Source organism: Gobio gobio (assembly GCF_949357685.1).
Source record: "Gobio gobio genome assembly, chromosome: 25".
NCBI classification, from domain to species: domain Eukaryota; kingdom Metazoa; phylum Chordata; class Actinopteri; order Cypriniformes; family Gobionidae; genus Gobio; species Gobio gobio.
In genome coordinates this window covers 36,354,026-36,377,715 of record NC_137121.1, presented here as the reverse complement: position 1 = coordinate 36,377,715, position 23,690 = coordinate 36,354,026, and the positions used below count along the sequence as shown (strand labels likewise).

At 40.7% G+C, this 23,690-nt stretch overlaps 1 protein-coding gene across 2 annotated transcripts in view; it reads left to right on the top strand.

The window, feature by feature from the left end:
- wwox (WW domain containing oxidoreductase) overlaps positions 1-23,690 on the top strand; it is a 377,066-nt gene that overhangs the window by 292,477 nt on the left and 60,899 nt on the right. Inside the window, exon 9 of one of the 2 annotated variants that reach the window (XM_079809853.1) lies at positions 21,358-23,690. This exon is cut by the window's right edge and continues 1,124 nt beyond it. The exons of the other annotated variant lie outside the window; for it this stretch is intronic. Within the exon in view, the coding sequence (XP_079665979.1) occupies positions 21,358-21,423 (66 nt within the window). The 3' untranslated portion in view covers positions 21,424-23,690. The remainder of the gene's footprint in view (positions 1-21,357) is intronic. 2 annotated transcript variants of the gene reach the window in all.

Here is a 23,690-nt window from a genome sequence, read left to right as displayed (position 1 = left end):
AATGTAGGCTCAAAGATCCTGGTTGTAGTCCTCAACACCAGTGCCACTGAAAAGCAAGGATCAGTTGATTTGGTAAGAGTTTATTTTCTAAAATGAAATCAAACTGAACACCTCAATATTGCAATAAATCAAAGTCGACACTCTTAAACGTCTACAGACACTCAAGTCTCAGTTAAGTGATTAAAAAGTAAACCAATATCCTTCCAAAAGGTCTCTTCAATATAACGGCTAAATCAAATAATGTTATGTAAAATGAAGTAGTCAAAGCCGACTTGCTCTGGACGTGCTGGTTCATCATGTCCTCATCTCATATATGAAACACCTGCGATTCACAACTACCTGCTAGTAAAGTAGCCTTTTGACAAGTTTGGGTGGAACACAGGTCTTTTTTGTGATTGTTGTGGGCAAAAATCCTTGATTTTGCGGCACATTTTCTTCAAACATGCGATGGAATATGCAGGATATTTATGCAATTTTATGTGATGAAATTGCGAGAACTTGCAAAAACTGCGGTTTGATGAAAAAGAGAAAAAAAACACCCTCTAAGCTACTACCTTAATGTAAAGAGTCATTCCTTATTACTTCCTATGATACGCAAGCATATACATCACAGAAAGTGCTGGGAATATTTCAGTTCTCATCTTGTTTTATTTCAGACCTTAATAAACACATGGCTCAACATTGTGATCAAACACGTTCTGCAGCTTTACAAAAGGAATATGCTACAACTTCTGTAAAAATTAATAAATAAAATATTAAAAAAATAAAATGTGTGCTTCCTGTTTTACAGAGGTAGCTATACAAAACAGACAAATTCTGTTAAAATAAGTGCTTCCAATGCTCTTACTGTAACGTAAATGTACATACTACTAATATACTTACAATTGAAACTAGTGTGATTTAACCCACTGGTAACAGAAAAGTGCAATCTTACAACTGTAAAGTCGCATCAACTCCTGAATGAAACTACCAGTCCAGTCCACTGAAAATGAAAACTATAACTGCAAATGAGAATGATTTGTGCGCTTCATCATGGTTTCATCATCGCGGGGTTTGCAGCTTTTCGATGATGTTCGCGTCGTGTAATTACGTCACTTCATAACGTTCCCGTGGCAATAAGGGGAAATGGCTGCTCTTGTGTGAAGTAAACGCAACATTTTTCAACTTTCTGCTAAGATGTATGTGACTTTTTTGCAACGAAACAGCAGGGATTATGAAATCATGCAAGCCCCATGTCAATTTATGCGGTGAAAGTGTGTCGTGTTTGAAAAAATGTGGCCCCCGCATAAATATGCAGACTTTGGGCCCTATTTTAACGATCTGAAACGCAAGTGTCAAAGCGCGAACCGCAAGTAACTTTGTGGGCGGGTCTCGGCGCTGTTGCTATTTTCCCGGCGGGATAAATGGCTCTTGTGCCCGGCGCAAATCTAAAATGGGTTGGTCTGAAGTAGCTTCATTATTCATAGGTGTGGTTTGGGCGTAACGTGAATAAACCAATCCGAGCGTCATCCAACATTCCACATCAAGCAGGTGCGCAAGTTCCATTATGGATTGCTATTATTATGGCGTATTTACCAGGCGCACGCCAGGAGCGGTTCACAGCCGAGGAGACTGATGTGCTTGTAAGAGCAGTTAAAGACAGAGAAGTGAAGTTGTAATGTTGTACATTATGGTAAAGGTGATTTCACAGTCTTTTTTTTTTTCAGTCTTTCAGTTTTTTTCAGTTTTTCAGTCGATTTTTTTTCCTGGTTCTTGACGGACAAACCAATTTGTCAGATGTCCTTATATACATATATGTCTTGCCACTATTGGGCACACAGGTCTTATCCTTAATTATTACAATTAGCCTGAATCATTTGTAAGCTAGATTTATGCCTATTTTTTCACATCTTCGTGGCACACCACAATGATTTCCGTCATCTCATGTGTTAATATTTTTTTAGTGTAACAATTTATGATTTGCAAAAATAACTGTTGCATCTGTGTAGATTACATGAGCAAAGTGTATGCGCGTTGTGCACGCTATACATTATGGTCAAGCATGCGCCCTTAAAATAGCATAATGAACAACGCGCAACGCGCCACTGACTTTAGACTAGGTTTTTTCTGGTCAGTGGCGCAATTGTTTAATGGAACAGCAAAATAGCACCAGGGATTGTTTGCGCCGGAACACGCCTCCTTTTTTGCGCTGAACCGCCCAGGTAGCGCAAGTTCATTCACTAGTTTAGCGACGTGCTTCTGTGGAGGGAAAAGCGCGCTTTGCGCGGGTGCAAAATAGGAATGACACATGCGTCGGTGTACAAAGTCAATTGCGCTGGGTGCAAGATAGGGCCCTTCAGCTGATTATGCATTGAATTATGCGATCGTATAATCACGTTTTTCTCGATGGACTGAGATATAGTACCTTCAATGCCCTGTAGATGGCAATATCACTTATTTTGTAGCAGAAAAGGTTTGGTGCCATGCAAAATGTAAGGAGTAATTGCAGTTAGCGATGTCAAGATTCCTCGATTAAATTCGAGTACCCGATTACAAAAAAATTATTGTAATTTACCCGCGTCGAGTAACCAGCAAAATACCGGTTCTGTTTTTTATATAATGCATGTTCAGATATTCATACAGCAAAATATTCTAGGAGTCATGAAACTTTTGTGAAAATGAACAAAAACACTGGCGGGGAAAGAGTTTTGTTCTATAAAACCTCATGATGACTTGCTTTTGATACTTTATTTGAACCAAATAGTATTGCCTCATTGTTATTATATATGTATTTTAAGTCATTTTAAAGATTTTTGTTTGCTTGGGTCTATTTTTATTACCCACAAAACAAAACATCAGACTACTCGATTAATCGTCAATTAATAATCGACTGATTACTCGATTACCAAAATAATCATTAGTGACAGCCCTAATGGCATTACTCATCACTAATGTATTCAAGCGTACATATACTTATTAAAAGCTGATAATATCTTTAAGTCAAAGTACATTAAGTACAGTAACTAATTACATTTACTCGAATACTTTACACCACTGGGTAATTACTTTGTGGCCGTTTAAAAGTTGTTCTGTGTAGTGTTATGTGTGTAGTATGAATTGAATACAGACGTAGCAGGTCAGCTTGGAACTTTTCGCCGACTGTTTTATGAATTGGGATGTATTTCTCTTTCCCGTTCTGTTTTTTAAGTGATTTTGAATGCGGCCATTGAGGCTGTAACCAGTTTTAAGGCTCAGGGAAGGAGGCGGGAACCGGTAAACAATCAACGTCACTTTTAATGACAAAATAAACAAACAGCAAAACAAAAGTAAAGCGACAGCCCCTCATGGACGAGTGCCACATATAAACACAGTAAATACCACATAAAGTCCTCTCTCGTCTTGCAGAGAACTCGCTCCGTTCCCACAGCTCTCGGCCCCGCCCTGCTTGCCTCAGACTCCTCCCAGCAATGTGTCAGATCCTTATCGACACCGTAAACCATCCCAAACCATTTACTGGTCTGATCCGGTTTAGCATAGTCTCCCAGCCGGACAAATGCCCCTCCAAAACCTTTAAAGCAAACCACCTTAAGCTGGTTTAAGAGTGTTTTGCCCATTTTGGAAGGACACAAAATCGAAGCTAGAAGCAGTTTGACGTGCGCAGAAACTGGATCTGTCTATGACAAACACACTTTATTTAAGTGTTTTCAGTGTGTACCAAAGTCCGAGTTGGCTCGTTTAGTTTGTTCTCCACCTTTGCAAATCTCGAAGTGCACTGACATCAATATCTGGTGTTTAAAACATGGCCGCCAGCAGTGGTCCATCCTCTTTATAGGCGGCTTTCAGCGTGGCCGTGGAAAAACCGCTTGACTTGACACGGGTGATGGGTGATTTGCAAAGAGGACAAGTGCATTAGAATAAAACCTCAACGGTGATCCTTCAAGCTGTCAGCCGTACATATTTCATTATTTTCATAAATCAACGGGCTGAGATGTCTCCCTCTCTCGCTCTTTCTTGAGCGACAGACTGATGGCCTCTATTCATAACAGCCTGTGGCAGAAGGTAAACTGCCTCTGCTCCGGTCATTGTTAAGTGTTAAAGATGATCTCCAGCCATCTCGCTCTTTTTCACACTCTCTCCATCTCTGTCTCTTTTCATTGAAGGGCGTTCTTTACAGGTCCATACCTCTGTCCCACATTAGATAAATCGAGTTATTTTTGGAGACGGCGTAGAAGACATAGCTTCATTTTCACCTCTGTCATCACACTTTGTTCTTTCGTTTGTTTACATAATGATTAATAGCATTGTGTTTGTTCTGTTGTGTGCCCTTAGTAATCGTCAGTAACGTTATGTTCTATTGTTCGTTTACTTAATCATCAGTAACATTGCCATTTCTTCTGCTGTTCGTCGACTCTTCGTTTTTCACTGTTGAACAGTAACCGAACAATATTCATTACCGATGATTATGTAAATGAATAAAATAACAAAACACAATGTTACAATGTTAACAGTAACAGCGTTTTGTTACGTTATCAGTAACATTGTGTTTGTTTACGTAATTTTCAGTACCATTTAGTTTTATTGTGTGTTTGTATAATCATCTGTAACATTGTGTGTTGTTTGTTTATATAATGTAATTAAACAACTGATTATTTAAATCAGATCAATTAAACTATCATATAAACGAACACTAGAACAAACGCATTACTGATAATTACATAAATGAGTGCTGGACAAAACAATGAAACAAACAATTGAACAAAACATGATACTAATGATTACGTGAAGAAACAATAGAACACAACCCTTATAGATGATTGTGTAAATAAGCAGTACAATTGTCATTAAAATTGTTAATCTGATGCAAACACTAAAACAAACACATTACTGACAAACAAACAAACACAAAACACAGTGTTACTGACAATGAAACAAACAAAACATGGGTAACACTTTATTTTACAGTGTCTTTGTTACACTTGTTACATGTAGTTACTATAGTAATAACAATAAATTATGCATAATTACATGCAAATAACCAATAAGTACATGTAGTTAATTAATATTACTCAGTACCTAAGTATATAATTACACTGTATCAAGGATACCTTAAAATAGTGTTACTAATAATGTGAAGAAAAAAACAATAGAACAAAACTATATATCAGTGTTTTGATTTATTATTTCTACATAATAATTTAACACAATAACGTTGTTTGTTCTGTTGTTAGCTTATGCAATTGTCAGTAACATTTTGTTCTGTTTGTTTGTTTTTAATTGTCAGTAAATTATAGATAGAACTAACACTATAGATAGAACCGAACACCAGAACAACACCTGATATTACTGAAAGATATCTACATTAATAATTGATCAAAACAAAGTATTACTGACAATTAAACACACAATAGAACAAACACAACGTTACTAATGATTATGTGAAGAAACCTGGTGTGTGTGTGTGTGTGTGTGTGTGTGTGTGTGTGTGTGTGTGTGTGTGTGTGTGTGTGTGTGTGTGTGTGTGTGTGTGTGTGTGTGCTATCTGCTAATGCAATGCTATATCAGATGTATATGTACAATAATAATTCCAACAAAAAATTATATTAGGATCTCTAGAAATGAATTTCAATAGTTAGGTATAGTTTAGTAAGTTCGTATAGACCTCGTATAGTTTTTTCCTCATTAAAACTGAATATCATCAGTGGTTGTATATCAAGAGAAGGGACAGTTTTTTGTGCATTTTGTTTTGTGATTTTCACTGGAACAAACAGTCTCCGCAACAGCGTTAAGCGATATATTAAAATCAAGTCAAGTCAACTTTATTTATAAAGCGCTTTTAACAATGCAGATTGTTTCAATTCACTGTATTTAAGCAATTCATCTTGATTTAACACAATTATATCAGGTTTCTGGTTCAAATGTAATTGATTCATGTTAAACTGACTTACTCTTTGACATAACTTGATATTTTAATTTTGAAATAACATGTTTCAATCAAGTTACCCAATCAAACAAGACTTTCACTTCCCATCATGCGTTGCAAAGGGGCTGAATTTGGAGAATAAATGTTTAAATAAAGTGCTATTTGATACGTTTTTAACTAGATGAGAAAATGGAGAGACTTTTTAATGCCTAATGGTTGGTATTTAAAAGTTTTTGTTATGTTAGTGTTTTGGAGGTTACCATTGTGGTGATGTGCTTGGGGTGAGGACCTGATAATAACAATTAAAGCTGTTTAAATAATAAAAAACAACTACTTTGGGCATGCCATGGATGTAATAAAACCATCTTCTGGCCAATAAGATCTTGTAAAGGGTTTTGTAAATGTTGTAAAAATAGTGTTTCACTAAATAAAAATAATCAATTAAACTGGATTACTTGTTTTGTTTTGTTTTTTTATATTTATTTTAGAATAATTAAATTGAATAGTTTTGGACAAAATTAAGATTTAACTAATAGGCATTTAATTAACCTTACGTAAAAAAACTTAAGTTTACTGAAATAAAGTATGTTAATTACGTGGAACCTGTTGACATAAAAAAATTAAGTAAATCCAACATATAATTTTTTTAAGTGTAATTTAGTTTACTAATCAGATTTATTTGGACATTTAGTTGAAAATTTAGTGTCCCCAACTGAGCAAGCCAAGCCAATTAAAGCTCTCGTCCATGTGAAGACGAGCCGCGAGAGAAATCTAAACGTACAATGAGCGCCAGATCGCCTCTTATTAACAAACAACGAAATTATGCTTTACGAATTATACAACTGGGGGGTTTTCCAGAAAGCAAGGTTAACTTACCGTCACATATACCTTGAAATCTCGGTTGATTAACCCAAACCTTGTTTACTCGAGGTATGCTGGTTCCAAAAACGAGTCCGGGGGTAAGTTCGGCCAACTCAGAGTATGTTAACCGTGAACACACAAGACATTCTCAACAGAGCGACGAATCGATGATTCACCATGGAAACAGATGCTAAGAAAAAGCGCGCCATTCTACTTCCTCTTCTTCTTTTGTTTAATGGCGATTTACATAACCTATAGTGCACATCGCCACCTATTTGGTGGCTGTGCAATCATCGTTTCGTTTAATAAGTAAGCTCTGGGGCAGGTGATGTTCAGAGAGTGAGTTGCCATGGCTACTTACATGCCCTGAAAGTTACCTCCGTTTTTGGAACCGAAAGTTGAGGTTATCTGCTAACTTACTCTTAAACATACCCTGGTATGTCACATAACCTGCTTTCCCTGGAGATGTGTTGTTTTAGGTAGGTTTATCTGGCGAGATGTTCAAAACAGTGCTGGGGACATGTCCCACCCGTCCCACGCCTATGGTTTTGTCTTTTTTTCGTTTACATTATTGTCAGTAACATTGAAGAACAATTGAAACAATAGAACAAACGCTTCTACATGAACGGAGAGCAGAACAAAGCGCAAGATTACTACTGACTACGACAATAAGTCGTTTCTTTACATAACCATTAGTACGATTTTTGTTTTGTTTTATCTTTTTATTTACTTAATCATCAGTAGTGTTGTATTTTTTCTCCCTAACATCATTACATTTTTTATAGTTACAGCCTTTAAGGGCAGGGGGTTATGGGATCACCCATGTGTCCTACCCATAATCCCGTGCGTTCAGTGATGTAGTCTCTGATATGTTTATGGGTTATCATGCATGCCTGACTACCCTTAGTTGTTGTATATTAATCAATAGCAATATGATTACGCCCTGCATTGCCTGTTTGCATTATTAAAATCTGACCGGTGGATTTGTGTACGTTTGCTTTTCAAATTAAATTTAGTGTCAATAATTAATGCATGGGATTAATGTGTGATCTCTGTGCCGGGTGGCCCAGTACACTTTGATTCAGTATTGACCAGCCGACTCTGTGAGTGTGTGTGTGTGTGTGTAAATACTTTGCCCTTGAATAGCTTTACTGATTCCCTATAGACCTGGGAGCGGGATAGATCTACATTACGGAAATTTCATCATAATAACTTTACTGTATGTCAAACCCGGTCTCACTGCATAGCCTGATATGATTTAATGCTCTGTGTGTGAGATTGGTGAAGAAACTACCGTCGTGTACGAGTATGGTAATCATTCAGTACCATCAGTGTGCCATCACTACACCATGGTACCGCCACGGTACTTTCCTTTCAGGGACCGTTTGGGCTTTGACTTTGCCTGTGAGAAACTCCTTGACTGAAACCTTGACTTGAGTTTTCTCCTCTGTGCACTTGGCAAAGTCAAGGCAAGGAGTGTGAGGAAGTTCCTGGGTTTGTGGTGTGTTCATACACATGTGTTTGTGTACGGTGTGTGTGTGTGTGTGTGTGTGTGTGTGTGTGAATGTCTCTGTGGTAGAGACCTAATCGTACCTGCTATCATTTCCTGAATGACCTCTGCTTTCAGTGCGTGATGGATTATATTCTGCACATAGACATTAATTTTCCTGAACAAGAGGGCAAACTGGAAAGAAAAAAAATCTTCACCAGTGGAATATATTGGTGCAAGGGTAATTTTGTAAAAACAACAGTTGTGAAAACCAACATGTACTTCTTTTTCGAATAGGCAGGCAAATGGACTTTTAAATTACGGTTGTAGGATTTGATGTTGGCCTTTTGGTATTGCCGACATATGAAGACAAAATGTTTCCAAAACAGCATAGCTGATATCACGATGAATGCAGTGACTTTTGTTTTTTTCTTCATACTTCTGCAATAAATAAATTACTTTGTATTTTTTATTGTATACAAAATTTTAATAAAAGGGTAAGTTCTAACAGAAATGAATGTCGTTCCAAACCGTAAGACGTTCGTTCATCTTCTCAACACAAATTAGGATTGTTTTAATGAAACCTGAGAGATTTCTGTCCCTCTATCATTCACCCAAAACAGTCAAGCTACAAAACGTTCACGAAGACATCATGAAATTGATCGCTTTATATGATGAACAGATTTAATTTAGACCTTTTTCATGTATTAACATTGAACGATGCGCATAGAGCACATCAAATATGGTAAATGTACGTTCATCAGGGTCTATTCATACAGAACGCATGTTTAGTTTTAAAGTGTGAGGCGTAGGGTTGTGGAACAGGGAGCAATGCATGGCCTAGAGACAAGTTCTTGAAATTGTAATTTATTTTATATTGAGCTCTGTTTTCAGTGAGGCGTATCATGTGTGAGACGTGAGCGCAACAGTCAAACATGTAAAACAAAGGAAAAGTAGTGCAGTAGAATGCAAAAATGTGTTGTGTGTGATCACCTCCTTAAACAGCTTGGATTACTTATTGGATTACATATGGATTACTTTTAAACATTGGTTTAACCCCTAATTGCGTGACGGTTTCGCCAATCATTCTTACATATTCGGGTCTTTAGTGACCCGGATCTATATCTAACATGTCAACCTGTCGCGATAATATATAAAACTCCTGATATTAGAGCAACAATTACAGAAGAATAAAATAAAACTTATTTCGTTACCTTTTGGAGCTTGGAAGGGTTCAGTTTGAGCAGATGTTTAACACCATCACCACGGTCCTCGTCAGAGCTCATTTCCCAGTATATTCTGCATCTGGATCATATTCGCGATCTCGCGCATATTCTCAAAACTCATTTTCAACGTCTTGAAAATAAATATTTTGATTGCTGACAGCTTCCTTCACCAGATCCACCATTAAGTGACAGTGACACTAATATTTGATTGTGTTCAGTTCTTGCTCTGCAGTAAATCACTGAGCCATTTTTGCAGATTATAATTATCATTGTTTTGTTTTCTGTCTGAGGTGACTCTGAGTAAAACTTCACTTCATCATTGTGTATCAGACACTGCCACCTTGTGGAATAAAGCTGAACTGCACTTATTTTGTCATTATAGATTCATTTATTATTATGCAGGAAAAAAATACGTACAATCTTACACAAAAACAAAAAACTAGTGGAAAAACAGACATTCAATTATAATTTTTTTCTTTTCTTGTTATATTGTTTAAAATGGATTGATTGAGGAATACTAAGTAGGCCAATGCCTAACTTTAAAAAATGAATGAGGAGGAGGGTAGTGAATGACGTCTCTGGTCGCTAAAGACCCGAGGTATGCATTTGAGGGTTACAAGTGCTTGTTTGACATGCGAGCACAAACCTCATTGGTGCATAATCTGTTCATTCAGACTCTATTCTTACAAAGCTTGTTTGAACTTTTATAATTGTGAGGAGCAGGGTAGTGGAATGGGGAAAATACGTGGCATAAAAAAAAGTAACTTATTTTATCTTGAGCACTGCGTTTTCAGTGAGGTGTATCATGTGTGAGATGCGAGCGCAACAGTCAAATGTGTCCGTTCACACTGTAAACCCTAACGCTCGAGTGGTTTGAGTAGAGCCAACTCAAATTAATCAAATGTGTTCAAACAAATTAACTTAATTTAAGTAATACTTAAGTATTTAGAACTTTCTTTTTCTTTTGAGTTCCCAAAACCGACACATTTTAAGTAATCTGAATTGTTTCCTTGTTTTGAGTTTTATGAACTTGTTTCTTTTAATTTAGACTAACTTAAATTCAACTGAAACTGGGCTGGGATTTATATTTCCCAGCATGCTTTGCCATGGCACTCGAAATGGACAGTAAATGCTAAAATGAAAGTTTTTTTTTTGTGTGTGCAGGATTAACGTTAAGTGTGAAATTTAGTAGTGCTTAATGTTTTGCTATGCTAGTTTAGAAGAGTTTCTGTTATGTTGGGGTTTTGTAGGGTTTCCATCATGTGACGAGTGGAGAGTGAGCTTAGTTTGAGAACAGATTTATGTTAAATGTTCTATATTGTTGAATTTATTCTGAAAGTGCTATGTAATGCTAATTCTACCAAAGGATTGTGTAACCAATTAGTAAGGTGGTATTTATTGAATTAGCTAGTTTTCAATACTAAAAATGTGAGATTACATGATAGTTTTAAGTTAATTAGCTTACTTAAATATTTCAAATTCACAGCAATTAAAATGTGTGATTACAAAATAAAAAATCTGCAAGTTCTGCTTACTTATAAGTACTGACAAAATGTAAAATGTGTAGCTTGAATGCAATGTAAGTCGCTTTGGATAAAAGCGTCTGCCAAATCCATAAATGTAAATGTAAATGTTATACTGTAAATGTCTTAACTTGATTTAAGAAAATGACAACTGGTTGCCTAATTTTTTTGAGTTTTGCTAACTTATTCGGGTTTACAGTGACGTAAAACAATGAAAAAGTAGAGCAGTGGAATGCAAAAATGTGTTTGGATTACTTATTTGATTACATATGGATTACTTTTACATTGTCGTTAGGAACTTTGATGCTTGAAGGTTTTGGGTGTATTGACTTTCAGTGGAGGGACAGAAATCTATCAGATATGATTAAAAACATCTTAATTTGGACGAAAGGTTTGGTATGACGAGGCAAATGATGGATAATTCTCATTTTCATTCTGACGGCTCTTTGGTCCGTTTCTCTGTTACATCTATAAATGTGCTCGTACATATACACTGACTTCTTTTATCGGCTTTAATTGTGAAGGAAGCTATTTCAGGTACGTCAAAATAACTTCACACGCCAACACACACTCACACGCATACACTTTGGGAGTATTAACATAAATACAGCACATTAACACTTGTTCCTCCCTGTCAGCATATGAATTAAGATTGCAGGTGCCCCGTGGAGGTTTAGCCCCGATACTAATTAAGCGGCGGTAATTAGATGTGGACTCTCCGCTCAGGTGCCGGCTCAGCTCTGTGCGGTACAGCGGTGGAGCCTCGCCGGCCCTGACTCTCTGACTCAACACTCAACCAGCACCGCTGCGTCCTGCCTTCGGTAGCGCAGTGGGAGTTAAAGGAATATTTTCGACTTGATGTGTGACATACAGAAGTAGAATGGCTACATTTTTTGTGGAAGCTCAGCAGGCATAAATTAATCAAGTCTAAAATATGCAACTGTGTTAAGTATACGAAAATATAAAAGTTACGATGAAACGGAAGTAGCGACAGATTGTAGTCATTATAATGTGTATCGTATTATCGAAAAGACAGAATGTATGCCGTGGTCTTGGTTCTATGCATCAGCTGTTGACTGGAGCTTGAAATGTGAACTTGTACAAAAATGCTGGGTTAAACATAACCCAAGTTGGGTTTAAAATGGACTAACCCAGCAATTGGGTTGTTTTAACCCAGCGGTTGGGTTGAATGTTTGCTTAAAACAACCCAATTGCTGGGTTAGTGATCGAACACAGATGGAGTCGATCGAGTCCTTCAACACCCCAAAGCTTCAAAGTCCGACAGCTCGTCCTGGGTCGACATTTCATTCAATAACTATAGGCATCTGCTTGAATGAGATCGCTTGTTTCTGCTACTTCTTCGGCAGTGTTTTGATCAGATTCTGCACTCGTTCAGGAGATGTGTAATAGCGCCCCCTACCGTATAACAGGAAAACCCTGAAAAAACTCACGTTTTCTCATAAAAGACGATATAACAAAAGACAGAAAAAACTCACTCTCGGCTCATGACTGAATAACTGTAATAAGGGTTCATCTATATATATACAGTGAAGACTATGAAGTGATGTTTTACATTTGATTATTTTTTGTACCTGAAAATCTAGTTTAGACCTACATGAAAAACCCGAAAAGAACATTTACTCATTTGTATGTTTGTTCTGTTGTATTTATGTATAATGTATGTATATTATGTATATACAAAAGGCTGAAGATGCAATCCTGTTCGTGACGCCAAATCTAGACTTGGAATTTGCCTCTCTTAATAATTTTGTCAGACATAGGAGAGAAAGAAAGTTTCTGGAGAGATCTTATACAGCTTCTCTGTAGTTCTGTATCAGTACTGTATTCAATATGCAGTACCAGTCACCAATGGGAAAGTGTGTCCAGACTTTTGACTGGTACTTTACTATAATATACACAAAAAATACCAGCCAATATATCGATATCTGACTTTTTTTTTCTCCCTTATATCGGTATCGGCCTCAGCCCCCAAAAATCCATATAGTTCGAGCTTTAACTATAATTGTGTGGCCCTAATCCTCTTCCGTAACCCGAGGTGTGTAATAGTGTAAGGATATTTTTTTCTGCACAACAATAATTGAATCTTTGATGACTGTGCAGTTCACCTTTATTTTATTAATGTTTGATACTCATTGATGAAGTGACGTTTCACTCATAGTCACCGCAGGCAATAAAACAAAAGAATAGGAAGAATAATCAGCAACCCTTGAAACGGCTCAGATTTACAACATTAGTGTCACTGGATCTGCTGAAGAAGCTGTCAGAGATCGAAACACTGATTCTGAAGATGTTTGAGATGGTGAATATGAGCCAGATGCTGAATGTGCTGGAGATGAGTAACACATCTGCTCAAACTGAACCCTTTATTATATTCTTCTGTAATTGTGACTCTAATATCAGGAGAGTTTTATATGATCATGACAGGTAGAGATCCGTCCGTGTGAGATACAGATCCGGGTCGCTAAAGACCCGATTATGTAATAATGACTGGATAAACATTTAAGGGTTAAACATCACGAGGCGTATGCACAGAATGGTTCGCCGTGAGATGTATAACTTGCGTTTGGAAATCAAATAGGGTGTGTTTTCATGCCATGGCAGCTCTGAGCTGGTGTATGAGATGCTTGTGCTGTGATGTAACTCTGCAGGTTTGTACACAGGCTAGAGGTTTTGTTGTGGAAGAAAGAGAGAGCTGTCTCCATCCCAGATGACCCTGTCGCCACTGAGACAAAGGCAGTGCGAGCGAGGTGTCTCCGCGGCTGTAGACAGTGCGTCTGGCTCTCTCCACTGAGACGCATCTGAGACAGACGTCTGGACACTCGCAGGCGCTCGCTCCAGAACTTCCTCTTCTTCCCATTGTTCCTCTGTGTAAACACGCAGTGTAAACACATCGTTCGCCGTGTCTCACGGTGCTCTGCTTTTTAAGGAAGCACTTCTCGAAACCTTGCAATTTTTTGAATGGCCCCTTACACTGTTGTAATATTCAGGTAATATACCCTGATAAGGAAACACAGTGGAATTGAGTCAAATCTTCATTATCAAGACGAGTGCTGTGTGAATATTGAGCCATGCTGCTGTTGTGATTTCAGATGATATTCTCTTTTCACAATAATCCGGATCGTTTTGTCCAGTTACTGATAGAAATTGACAAAATCACACATCAGGGTTTTAAACTCTTTATAATGCAAAAGCCTCACATTATGGTAACAGAGCTTCAAAGATTACAACCCTCACATAAAGATCTCATGAACATTTGTTAATACATGAAGTTTCAGGTCCCCCGCATTTTACTCATATTTCTTATGTTTATAAGGGAGGTGAAAAAGCTCTGTATTATAGGTTTTGTTTCCTTTTGAATTGACTTTTAGATTTATTTATTTTTTGCTTTGATTAGCTTTTTTGTTTTGCTTTTGTTTAGCTTTGCTTTTGTTTGTTTTGCTTTTGTTTGTTTTGCTTTTGTTTGTTTTGCTTTTGTTTAGCTTTGCTTTTGTTTGTTTTGCCTTTGTTTAGCTTTGCTTTTGTTTGTTTTGCTTTTGTTTGTTTTGCTTTTGTTTGTTTTGCTTTTGTTTAGCTTTGCGTTTGTTTGTTTTGCTTTTTTGTTTTTGTTTGTTTTGCTTTTGTATTTCTTGCTTTTGTTTGTTTTGCTTTTGTTTGTCTTGCTTTTGTTTGTTTTGCTTTTGTTTGTCTTGCTTTTGTTTGTTTGTTTTGCGTTTGTTGGTTTTGCTTTTGTTTAGCTTTGCTTTTGTTTGTTTTGCTTTTGTTTAGCTTTGCTTTAGCTTTGCTTTTGTTTGTTTTGCTTTAGTTTAGCTTTGCTTTTGTTTGTTTTGCTTTTGTTTAGCTTTGCTTTTGTTTGTTTTGCTTTTGTTTAGCTTTGCTTTTGTTTGTTTTGCTTTTGTTTAGCTTTGCTTTGGTTTGATTTGCTTTTGTTTAACTTTGCTTTTGTTTGATTTGCTTTGCTTTTGTTTTGCTTTGCTTTTGTTAGATTTTTTTATTTGTGTTTGCTTTGTCTTTGTTTTGCTTATGTTTTGTTTTGCTTTTATTTGATTTGATTTGTCTTTATTTTTCTTTTGCTTTGCTTTTATTCAATTTTATTTGCCTTGTCTTTGTTTTGCTTTGTTTTGTCTGTTTTGTTTTGATTTATTTTTTCTTTGATTTGTCTTTGTTTGGTTTGCTTTTGTTTTGCTGTATTTTTTGTGTTTTGCTTTGCTTTCCTTTATTTGTTTTAATTTGCCTTTGTTTTGTCTTTATTTTGCTTTTGTTTTGCTTTTTTATTTTTTTTTGCCTCGTCTTTGTTGTGGCTTTGCTTTGCTTTTGCTTTTGTTTTGCTTTAATTTGCCTTGTCCTTATTTTGTTATTTTGTTTTGTTTTGCTTTTCTTTTGTTTGAATTGTGTTTTCTTTGCTATGCTTTTGATTTGCTTTGTTCGATTTTTGTGTTTGTTTTACTCTGCTTTGTCTTTTTTCTTATCTCACACACACACACACACACACACACACACACACACACACACACACACACACACACACACACACACACACACACACACACACACACACACACACACACACACACACACACACACACCAGAGGAATATCTCTGTCTTCAGGGACTCCTGTGGGCCATTGGAGCAGGTGTTGGAATGAACACTTTTCTTGCTTTTATAAATATTTTTTCCTTTGCTGTCCATCATGTTTAAATCCTTACTTCTGGCGTGATGAAAGACCAGATGACACCATTTGTGAGGAAAACAACTTAAGTAAAGAGACAAGATTGGACAACAATTATTTAGAGAATGTAGGAAATAAGACAGAACCCTTTAAACACCTTTAAAAGGCTTTAAACAATGATCATTAATAATAATGCACTGTATTTGCTGTTTTCGGCTATGGATCCAGAATCCACCCTGTATGATCTTCAGTTGTGTGTCGGGGGGGAAACACACCCAAACACATTTCTTGTGCGGTAGAGCCACTCAAAAGAGATACATCACTTCTAAACAGAGCAAATGGAAATGTAGCCTGTTATATTTCCCAGACATTATTATTTCATGTTGGCTGGGGTGTGTGTGGGAATCTCATTCGCCTCCATTACCTGAAGTCTCAGTGGAGCAAACTAATTTCCCACCTGCCCAGCGTCTGGGATCACCTGCATTTAGCCTTGGAATGGAGATTGGAATTATTTCCACATCTCTCATGTTGCGATTTTCCCTGTTTGTTCTGTTTCTCCTTTGCACCGACGCGTTTAATAGCCTGTAGCGGTGCGCGCAGACCAAGAGCATGTGTTATTAATATCAGAGGGAGCAAAGGACACTGGGTAATTGAGTGTTTGTTGATTATGTGGCGGCTTTTTGCTTATACAAGTTCCCCTCTCTCTTTCTCCTCCATGTGTATGTATAGAGTATATGTGTATGTATATATATGTGTGTGTGTGTGTGTGTGTGTGTGTGTGTGTGTGTGTGTGTGTGTGTGTGTGTGTGTGTGTGTGTGTGTGTGTGTGTGTGTGTGTGTGTGTGTGTGTGTGGGCCCCAGAGAGCCCGACTCGAGCCCTAGTTCCTGTGATACTGCATCATTACTTAGCAGTGAACAGAGAGCACTTGTTTGGATGTCAATAGCAGGTGAGACGGAGGTGTGTGTGTGTGTGTGTGTGTGTGTGTAGGGGGGAACAGAGGCCTTTGGAATAGATTTATGAAATGAAGCATTTCGCTTGGCATTATCTCCCTCATCCAGCCACACCTTACATAAATCACAGCACAGCCGCACACAATGGGACATTTGTTATTACCTCGTTGTCTCACTCGCTCTCTCTTTCAAACTCTCCTCCTCTCTCCTCCTCTCTCCTCCTCTCTCTGCTCTCTCTTTATGGCGCCGTCTGAATGCAGCGTGTAGATTTGCACAGCGTTCACTCTTTAGAAATACTTCCCGTGCCTTATATCCTGTGTTAAAGTCCCCGCAGTCACATACCGGTTGATGACCACAGGGAAAGCAGTGTTGTAGATGTGATTTTACTAGGAGAGATGGTCATGTGACTTCTAATAGATGGGGATGGCTCTCACAAAAATGTAATATAATTTTTGGCACATACTCATGATTTTTTTTAAAACCACATGACTTGGCTCTTTTCTTCACCCAATGAGAACTTGAGAACTGAATCAGTTCAATTTGTGAATGAATCACTCGGGCTGGTTTTGTGAACCGGATCATCTGAATCATTAAAAACATTATTTCTGAATGTTTTATTCACAAATGATACTTGTGTTAGTGTTAGGAACGCATTAATGTTCATAAGAGTTGAACTTGAGAAATGAATCGGTGCAATTCATGAATTCAGACTGGTTCAGATTGTGCTGTGTGTGTGTGTGTGTGTGAGCGTGTGTGTGAGCGTGTGTGTGAGCGTGTGTGTGAGCGTGTGTGTTAGCGTGTGTGTGAGCTTGTGTGTGTGCACGTGTGCGTGAGTGTGTGTGTGTGTGAGAGAGAGCTTGTGTGTGTAACAGTACTGGAGTGTGTGTCTAAGGGAAGCAGGCTCTGTGCCTCCCTGCCAACTGCTGCCCCGCAGTCGAGCCGTGTGTGTGTGTGTGTGTGTGTGAGTGAGTGTGTGTCTTGCGGAAGTGTCTCTTTGCCCAGGGCCAGTGTCCTTCAACTTTGGCATCTGTCTTTAGCTTCCCTACTGTACAACTGCTATGTGTGTGTGTGTGTGTGTGTGTGTGTGTGTGTGTGTGTGTGCGTGCGTGTCAGGATCAGTCATTGGTCATTTTGTTGTATATTGTATATATATCTGACTACTTTTAGATTATCACATTGATTTGAATCTGTATATTAGTTTAAAACTATTTAACTGTCCTCTCTCTCTCTCTCTCTCTCTCTCTCTCTCTCTCTCTCTCTCTCTCCCTCTCCCTCTCTCTCTCTCTCTCTCTCTCTCCCTCTCCCCTCCCCCCTCTCTCTCTCTCTCTCTCTCTCTCTCTCTCTCTCTCTCTCTCTCTCTCTGTCAGTGATAGTGGGATAAGGCATGAGTAATTCCGGCTCAGGGCGGCTGGCAGGAGTGATGAATGGGTGATGAGGCTCTCTCTCAGAGGAGTGGACCAGCAGAGCCTCTCCCACCCGTGTGTCTGTTCCCCGTTCCCCGTGCTCCTGCCCTGACCCGTCCTGCGTCCGCTCGCCCCCTGACCCCCCGTAGGCCTCACCGTGACCCCTGACCCCCCGTAGGCCTCGCCGTGACCCCTCGCTGGGGTTTGAGCTGGGTGGTCCTGCTCAGAGTCAAACTCTCCCGCTTGAGGATGAAGACGTGCAGAGGAGTCGTGTTGTTTCTTGCAGTAGTGTGTGCTGTTGCTCTAATGGTTTGTGTAGCTGAAGAATGATGTTGTGAACTCACTGCTGTGAGAGTGAAGCATATCAGCTGGTCTCTAGTCGAAGCATCACTGGCCCTCAGCACGGCATTATGGGAAACACAGGATGACTTTCACCTGCACTGGCTCCCTACTGTGCATTCACATAATTCAGAGACCCTGAAGACTAGAAGTTTAGGGTACATATAGGGGGAGCCTTCGAGCCTTCACTCCCCACATGCATCAATGAGCCTCGGCCGCCCATGACCCTGTGGCCGGTTCTCCACTGGTCCTCCATGACCCTGTGGCCGGTTCTCCACTGGTCCTCCATGACCCTGTGGCCGGTTCTCCACTGGTCCTTCATGACCCTGTGGCCGGTTCTCCACTGGTCCTTCATGACCCTGTGGCCGGTTCTCCACTGGTCCTTCATGACCCTGTGGCCGGTTCTCCACTGGTCCTCCATGACCCTGTGGCCGGTTCTCCACTGGTCCTCCATGACCCTGTGGCCGGTTCTCCACTGGTCCTTCATGACCCTGTGGCCGGTTCTCCACTGGTCCTTCATGACCCTGTGGCCGGTTCTCCACTGGTCCTCCATGACCCTGTGGCCGGTTCTCCACTGGTCCTTCATGACCCTGTGGCCGGTTCTCCACTGGTCCTCCATGACCCTGTGGCCGGTTCTCCACTGGTCCTCCATGACCCTGTGGCCGGTTCTCCACTGGTCCTTCATGACCCTGTGGCCGGTTCTCCACTGGTCCTTCATGACCCTGTGGCCGGTTCTCCACTGGTCCTCCATGACCCTGTGGCCGGTTCTCCACTGGTCCTTCATGACCCTGTGGCCGGTTCTCCACTGGTTCTCCATGACCCTGTGGCCGGTTCTCCACTGGTCCTCCATGACCCTGTGGCCGGTTCTCCACTGGTCCTTCATGACCCTGTGGCCGGTTCTCCACTGGTCCTTCATGACCCTGTGGCCGGTTCTCCACTGGTCCTCCATGACCCTGTGGCCGGTTCTCCACTGGTTCTCCATGACCCTGTGGCCGGTTCTCCACTGGTCCTTCATGACCCTGTGGCCGGTTCTCCACTGGTCCTCCATGACCCTGTGGCCGGTTCTCCACTGGTCCTTCATGACCCTGTGGCCGGTTCTCCACTGGTTCTCCATGACCCTGTGGCCGGTTCTCCACTGGTCCTTCATGACCCTGTGGCCGGTTCTCCACTGGTCCTCCATGACCCTGTGGCCGGTTCTCCACTGGTCCTCCATGACCCTGTGGCCGGTTCTCCACTGGTCCTTCATGACCCTGTGGCCGGTTCTCCACTGGTCCTTCATGACCCTGTGGCCGGTTCTCCACTGGTCCTTCATGACCCTGTGGCCGGTTCTCCACTGGTCCTCCATGACCCTGTGGCCGGTTCTCCACTGGTCCTTCATGACCCTGTGGCCGGTTCTCCACTGGTCCTCCATGACCCTGTGGCCGGTTCTCCACTGGTCCTCCATGACCCTGTGGCCGGTTCTCCACTGGTCCTCCATGACCCTGTGGCTGGTTCTCCACTGGTCCTCCATGACCCTGTGGCCGGTTCTCCACTGGTCCTTCATGACCCTGTGGCCGGTTCTCCACTGGTCCTTCATGACCCTGTGGCCGGTTCTCCACTGGTCCTCCATGACCCTGTGGCCGGTTCTCCACTGGTCCTCCATGACCCTGTGGCCGGTTCTCCACTGGTCCTTCATGACCCTGTGGCCGGTTCTCCACTGGTCCTTCATGACCCTGTGGCCGGTTCTCCACTGGTCCTTCATGACCCTGTGGCCGGTTCTCCACTGGTCCTCCATGACCCTGTGGCCGGTTCTCCACTGGTCCTCCATGACCCTGTGGCTGGTTCTCCACTGGTCCTCCATGACCCTGTGGCCGGTTCTCCACTGGTCCTTCATGACCCTGTGGCCGGTTCTCCACTGGTCCTTCATGACCCTGTGGCCGGTTCTCCACTGGTCCTTCATGACCCTGTGGCCGGTTCTCCACTGGTCCTCCATGACCCTGTGGCCGGTTCTCCACTGGTCCTTCATGACCCTGTGGCTGGTTCTCCACTGGTCCTTCATGACCCTGTGGCCGGTTCTCCACTGGTCCTCCATGACCCTGTGGCCGGTTCTCCACTGGTCCTCCATGACCCTGTGGCCGGTTCTCCACTGGTCCTCCATGACCCTGTGGCCGGTTCTCCACTGGTCCTTCATGACGCTGTGTCCGGTTCTCCACTGGTCCTTCATGACCCTGTGGCCGGTTCTCCACTGGTCCTCCATGACCCTGTGGCCGGTTTTCCACTGGTCCTCCATGACCCTGTGGCCGGTTCTCCACTGGTCCTTCATGACCCTGTGGCCGGTTCTCCACTGGTCCTTCATGACCCTGTGGCCGGTTCTCCACTGGTCCTCCATGACCCTGTGGCCGGTTCTCCACTGGTCCTTCATGACCCTGTGGCCGGTTCTCCACTGGTCCTTCATGACCCTGTGGCCGGTTCTCCACTGGTCCTCCATGACCCTGTGGCCGGTTTTCCACTGGTCCTCCATGACCCTGTGGCCGGTTCTCCACTGGTCCTTCATGACCCTGTGGCCGGTTCTCCACTGGTCCTTCATGACCCTGTGGCCGGTTCTCCACTGGTCCTTCATGACCCTGTGGCCGGTTCTCCACTGAGAACTCGCTCAAATCCTTACGCTTGCCCATTTTTCCTGCTTCTAACACATCAACTCTGAGGACAAAATGTTCACTTGCTGCCTAATATATCCCACCCACTAACAGATCATCAGTGTCATCACTTCACCGGTCATAATGTTATGCCTGATCGGTGTATGTACTGTATAGGAATGTATGTGTGTGTGTGTTATTTAAGTATATTTATATACAGAAAAATCACTGTAATATTTATTATAATAATATAATAATGTTTGATGAATGTTTTTGAATATTTTAAATTATTCATCCTGTCTTTTTCTCTTTTTTTCCCAATTTCTTCCCTGGACCTTGTCTCTCCATCTACTGTACATACAGGTAAGACCTCTGATTTTATTGTTGTTTTTGTTTTCTCAAATTAATCAGCCAATTTTAATATTTTAAGACAATGAGAACGTTATATACACCTGTGTGCAAATATCACATTTTTTGGTGAAAAAAGGTTGTTAAAGGTGCAACATGTAAGATTTTTTTTGCAGTAAAATATCCAAAAACCACTAGGCCAGTGTTATATATTTTGTTCACTTGAGTACTTACAATATCCCAAATGTTTCTAACTATTTGTAAATGGTGAGGAAATTTTGATTTTAACCGAGGAACCGGGACGTGTGAGGGCGTGGCCTGTCAATGGCGTCATATCTGGATTTGCGTTATTAGCGTTAATCAGACATTCGGACACCACGGCGCTCCATACAGCTTCTATTTTAGCATCGTCTCCTCGTCTTCCTGTAAATGAGACGTCTCAAACCAGCCCCTCTCTAAATGTGTCCTGAGGCGCGCAGTCAAAACAGAGAAATATCTCATTTAAAACACCATTCCAGCTCTTCTGCTCTTTCTGTAACAGCTCTGATATAAAGGAACTGGTCTGAGGGTGAGGTTTCTGCAGCGTGTGTGTGTGTAGGGCAGGGTTGGTGTGTGTTCAGCGTGTCGGTCGGGATAAGACCCCTGTAGAGGAGCTAACACTGAAGATCAGCCTGAGCTTGAAGTAGAAATGACGGACTCAGACCCGGGCGATTAAAAAATACAGCCAAAAGAGCCTGACTCTGATTAAACCTGGCACAGAGAAACACCAGCAGGCCTACACACACACACACACACACACACACACACACACACACTGACTGAGGTGTTAGCATCGTTCACAAGAGCAGTTACTAATACAACACACACAACATGTGAAATGCGGTCTGGTGTTGGTCAGGTGAGCTAGGTTGGCCAGAAACATACTTCACACACACACACACACACACACACACACACACACACACACACACAAGCACAATTGCTTGGATTTAAATGTAGCATTAGCATGTTTCGTCAGGACTGGTTTCTAAAAAATGGTTAGCTAAGTTGCTACACCTACCTCAGTAATGTGTGTTTGACTGATTGATGGATGATAGTTGTATTTAGGGTTGCCAACTTCTGGAAAGGACAATCCTGGTTCTTTATAGGAACACAAGAATATAACATTATAACATATAAATATAACAAAATATCTGTACTGTACCACACAGTGTATGTCATTTTAGCATCTGCTGTGTGTGTATGTGTGTGTGTGTGTGGTGTATAAAAGGTTCTCATAAACAAATTTGGGTCATTCCGTGTCAAAATCACCAAATTTCAGAAACTTTCCCGGCTCATATTTTCGAGTAAAAATATGAAATGTGATGGATGTGTATTCACTGAATGATCACTGTTTTGTAGAGGAGGGTCAAAATGACAGTTCACCTGAGATCTGGAGCCAAATTTCAGGGGGGTAAAAATGACTTTATTAAGATGGCAGGATAATGATTGTACTTCCACACAGAGATTGGTAGATCTATTAGTGAAATCTGTTGACTTTATCAATCTGTGTTTCATTATACGCCAACAGTGAGTGCTCAAACATGGGAGAAAAGCACTTCTTGTGTGTTTTGTCTCAAGTTTGCATGCCTGTAACTCCAGAAGTATTAAAGATATCTTAATATCCTTTTAGATTCTGGTTCTTAGCAAACTTTTATTTTGGTATCTTTATCTCTATTCAAAATTATAACATTTTATGGTTTTTTTAGGCTATATAGATGGCATAACATTTGAAAACATAATAACGGAACATCTTTGAAATTTCAGCCAATAAAGCATTTTTTTTAACAATGGCACTTAACTAAATGTTGTTGCAACCATGTGTGAATAGATGACAATGCATATTTTCAATTAAAGAGAACTTTAGTATGGTCTGCTTTTGGTGCTTGAGACTTTGTGTTTCATTAATGAGAACGCTACAGTTAACTTGTAATGTAAACTGTGCTTCTCTATTTAACAACATGAACTTACAATAGTGAAAGACGTCTTCCCTCGGGAGATCGCATGTGTTCTCGCGTGGCTGAATGTTGGACTCATGAACAATATTCACGTTATTTGCATTCGCCAAAACTGAATTGCCGAAATCAAAACACAGACAGATTTGCCGGTTGTACGTTTGTGCTTGAAGATGACTCTTACTATCATAAATTGGGCTTGTTATTTTGCATTTTAGGCTTATTTTAAGCAGAAAGTGAGAAAGTATGTGTATTCTGCAAATTTAGTTTTTATAGTTAAGATGTGTGGAAATTACTCGTGACTGCGGAACGTTTGGGGACGTTTAAAATTGTTCAAAACAATCCCACCCCCTG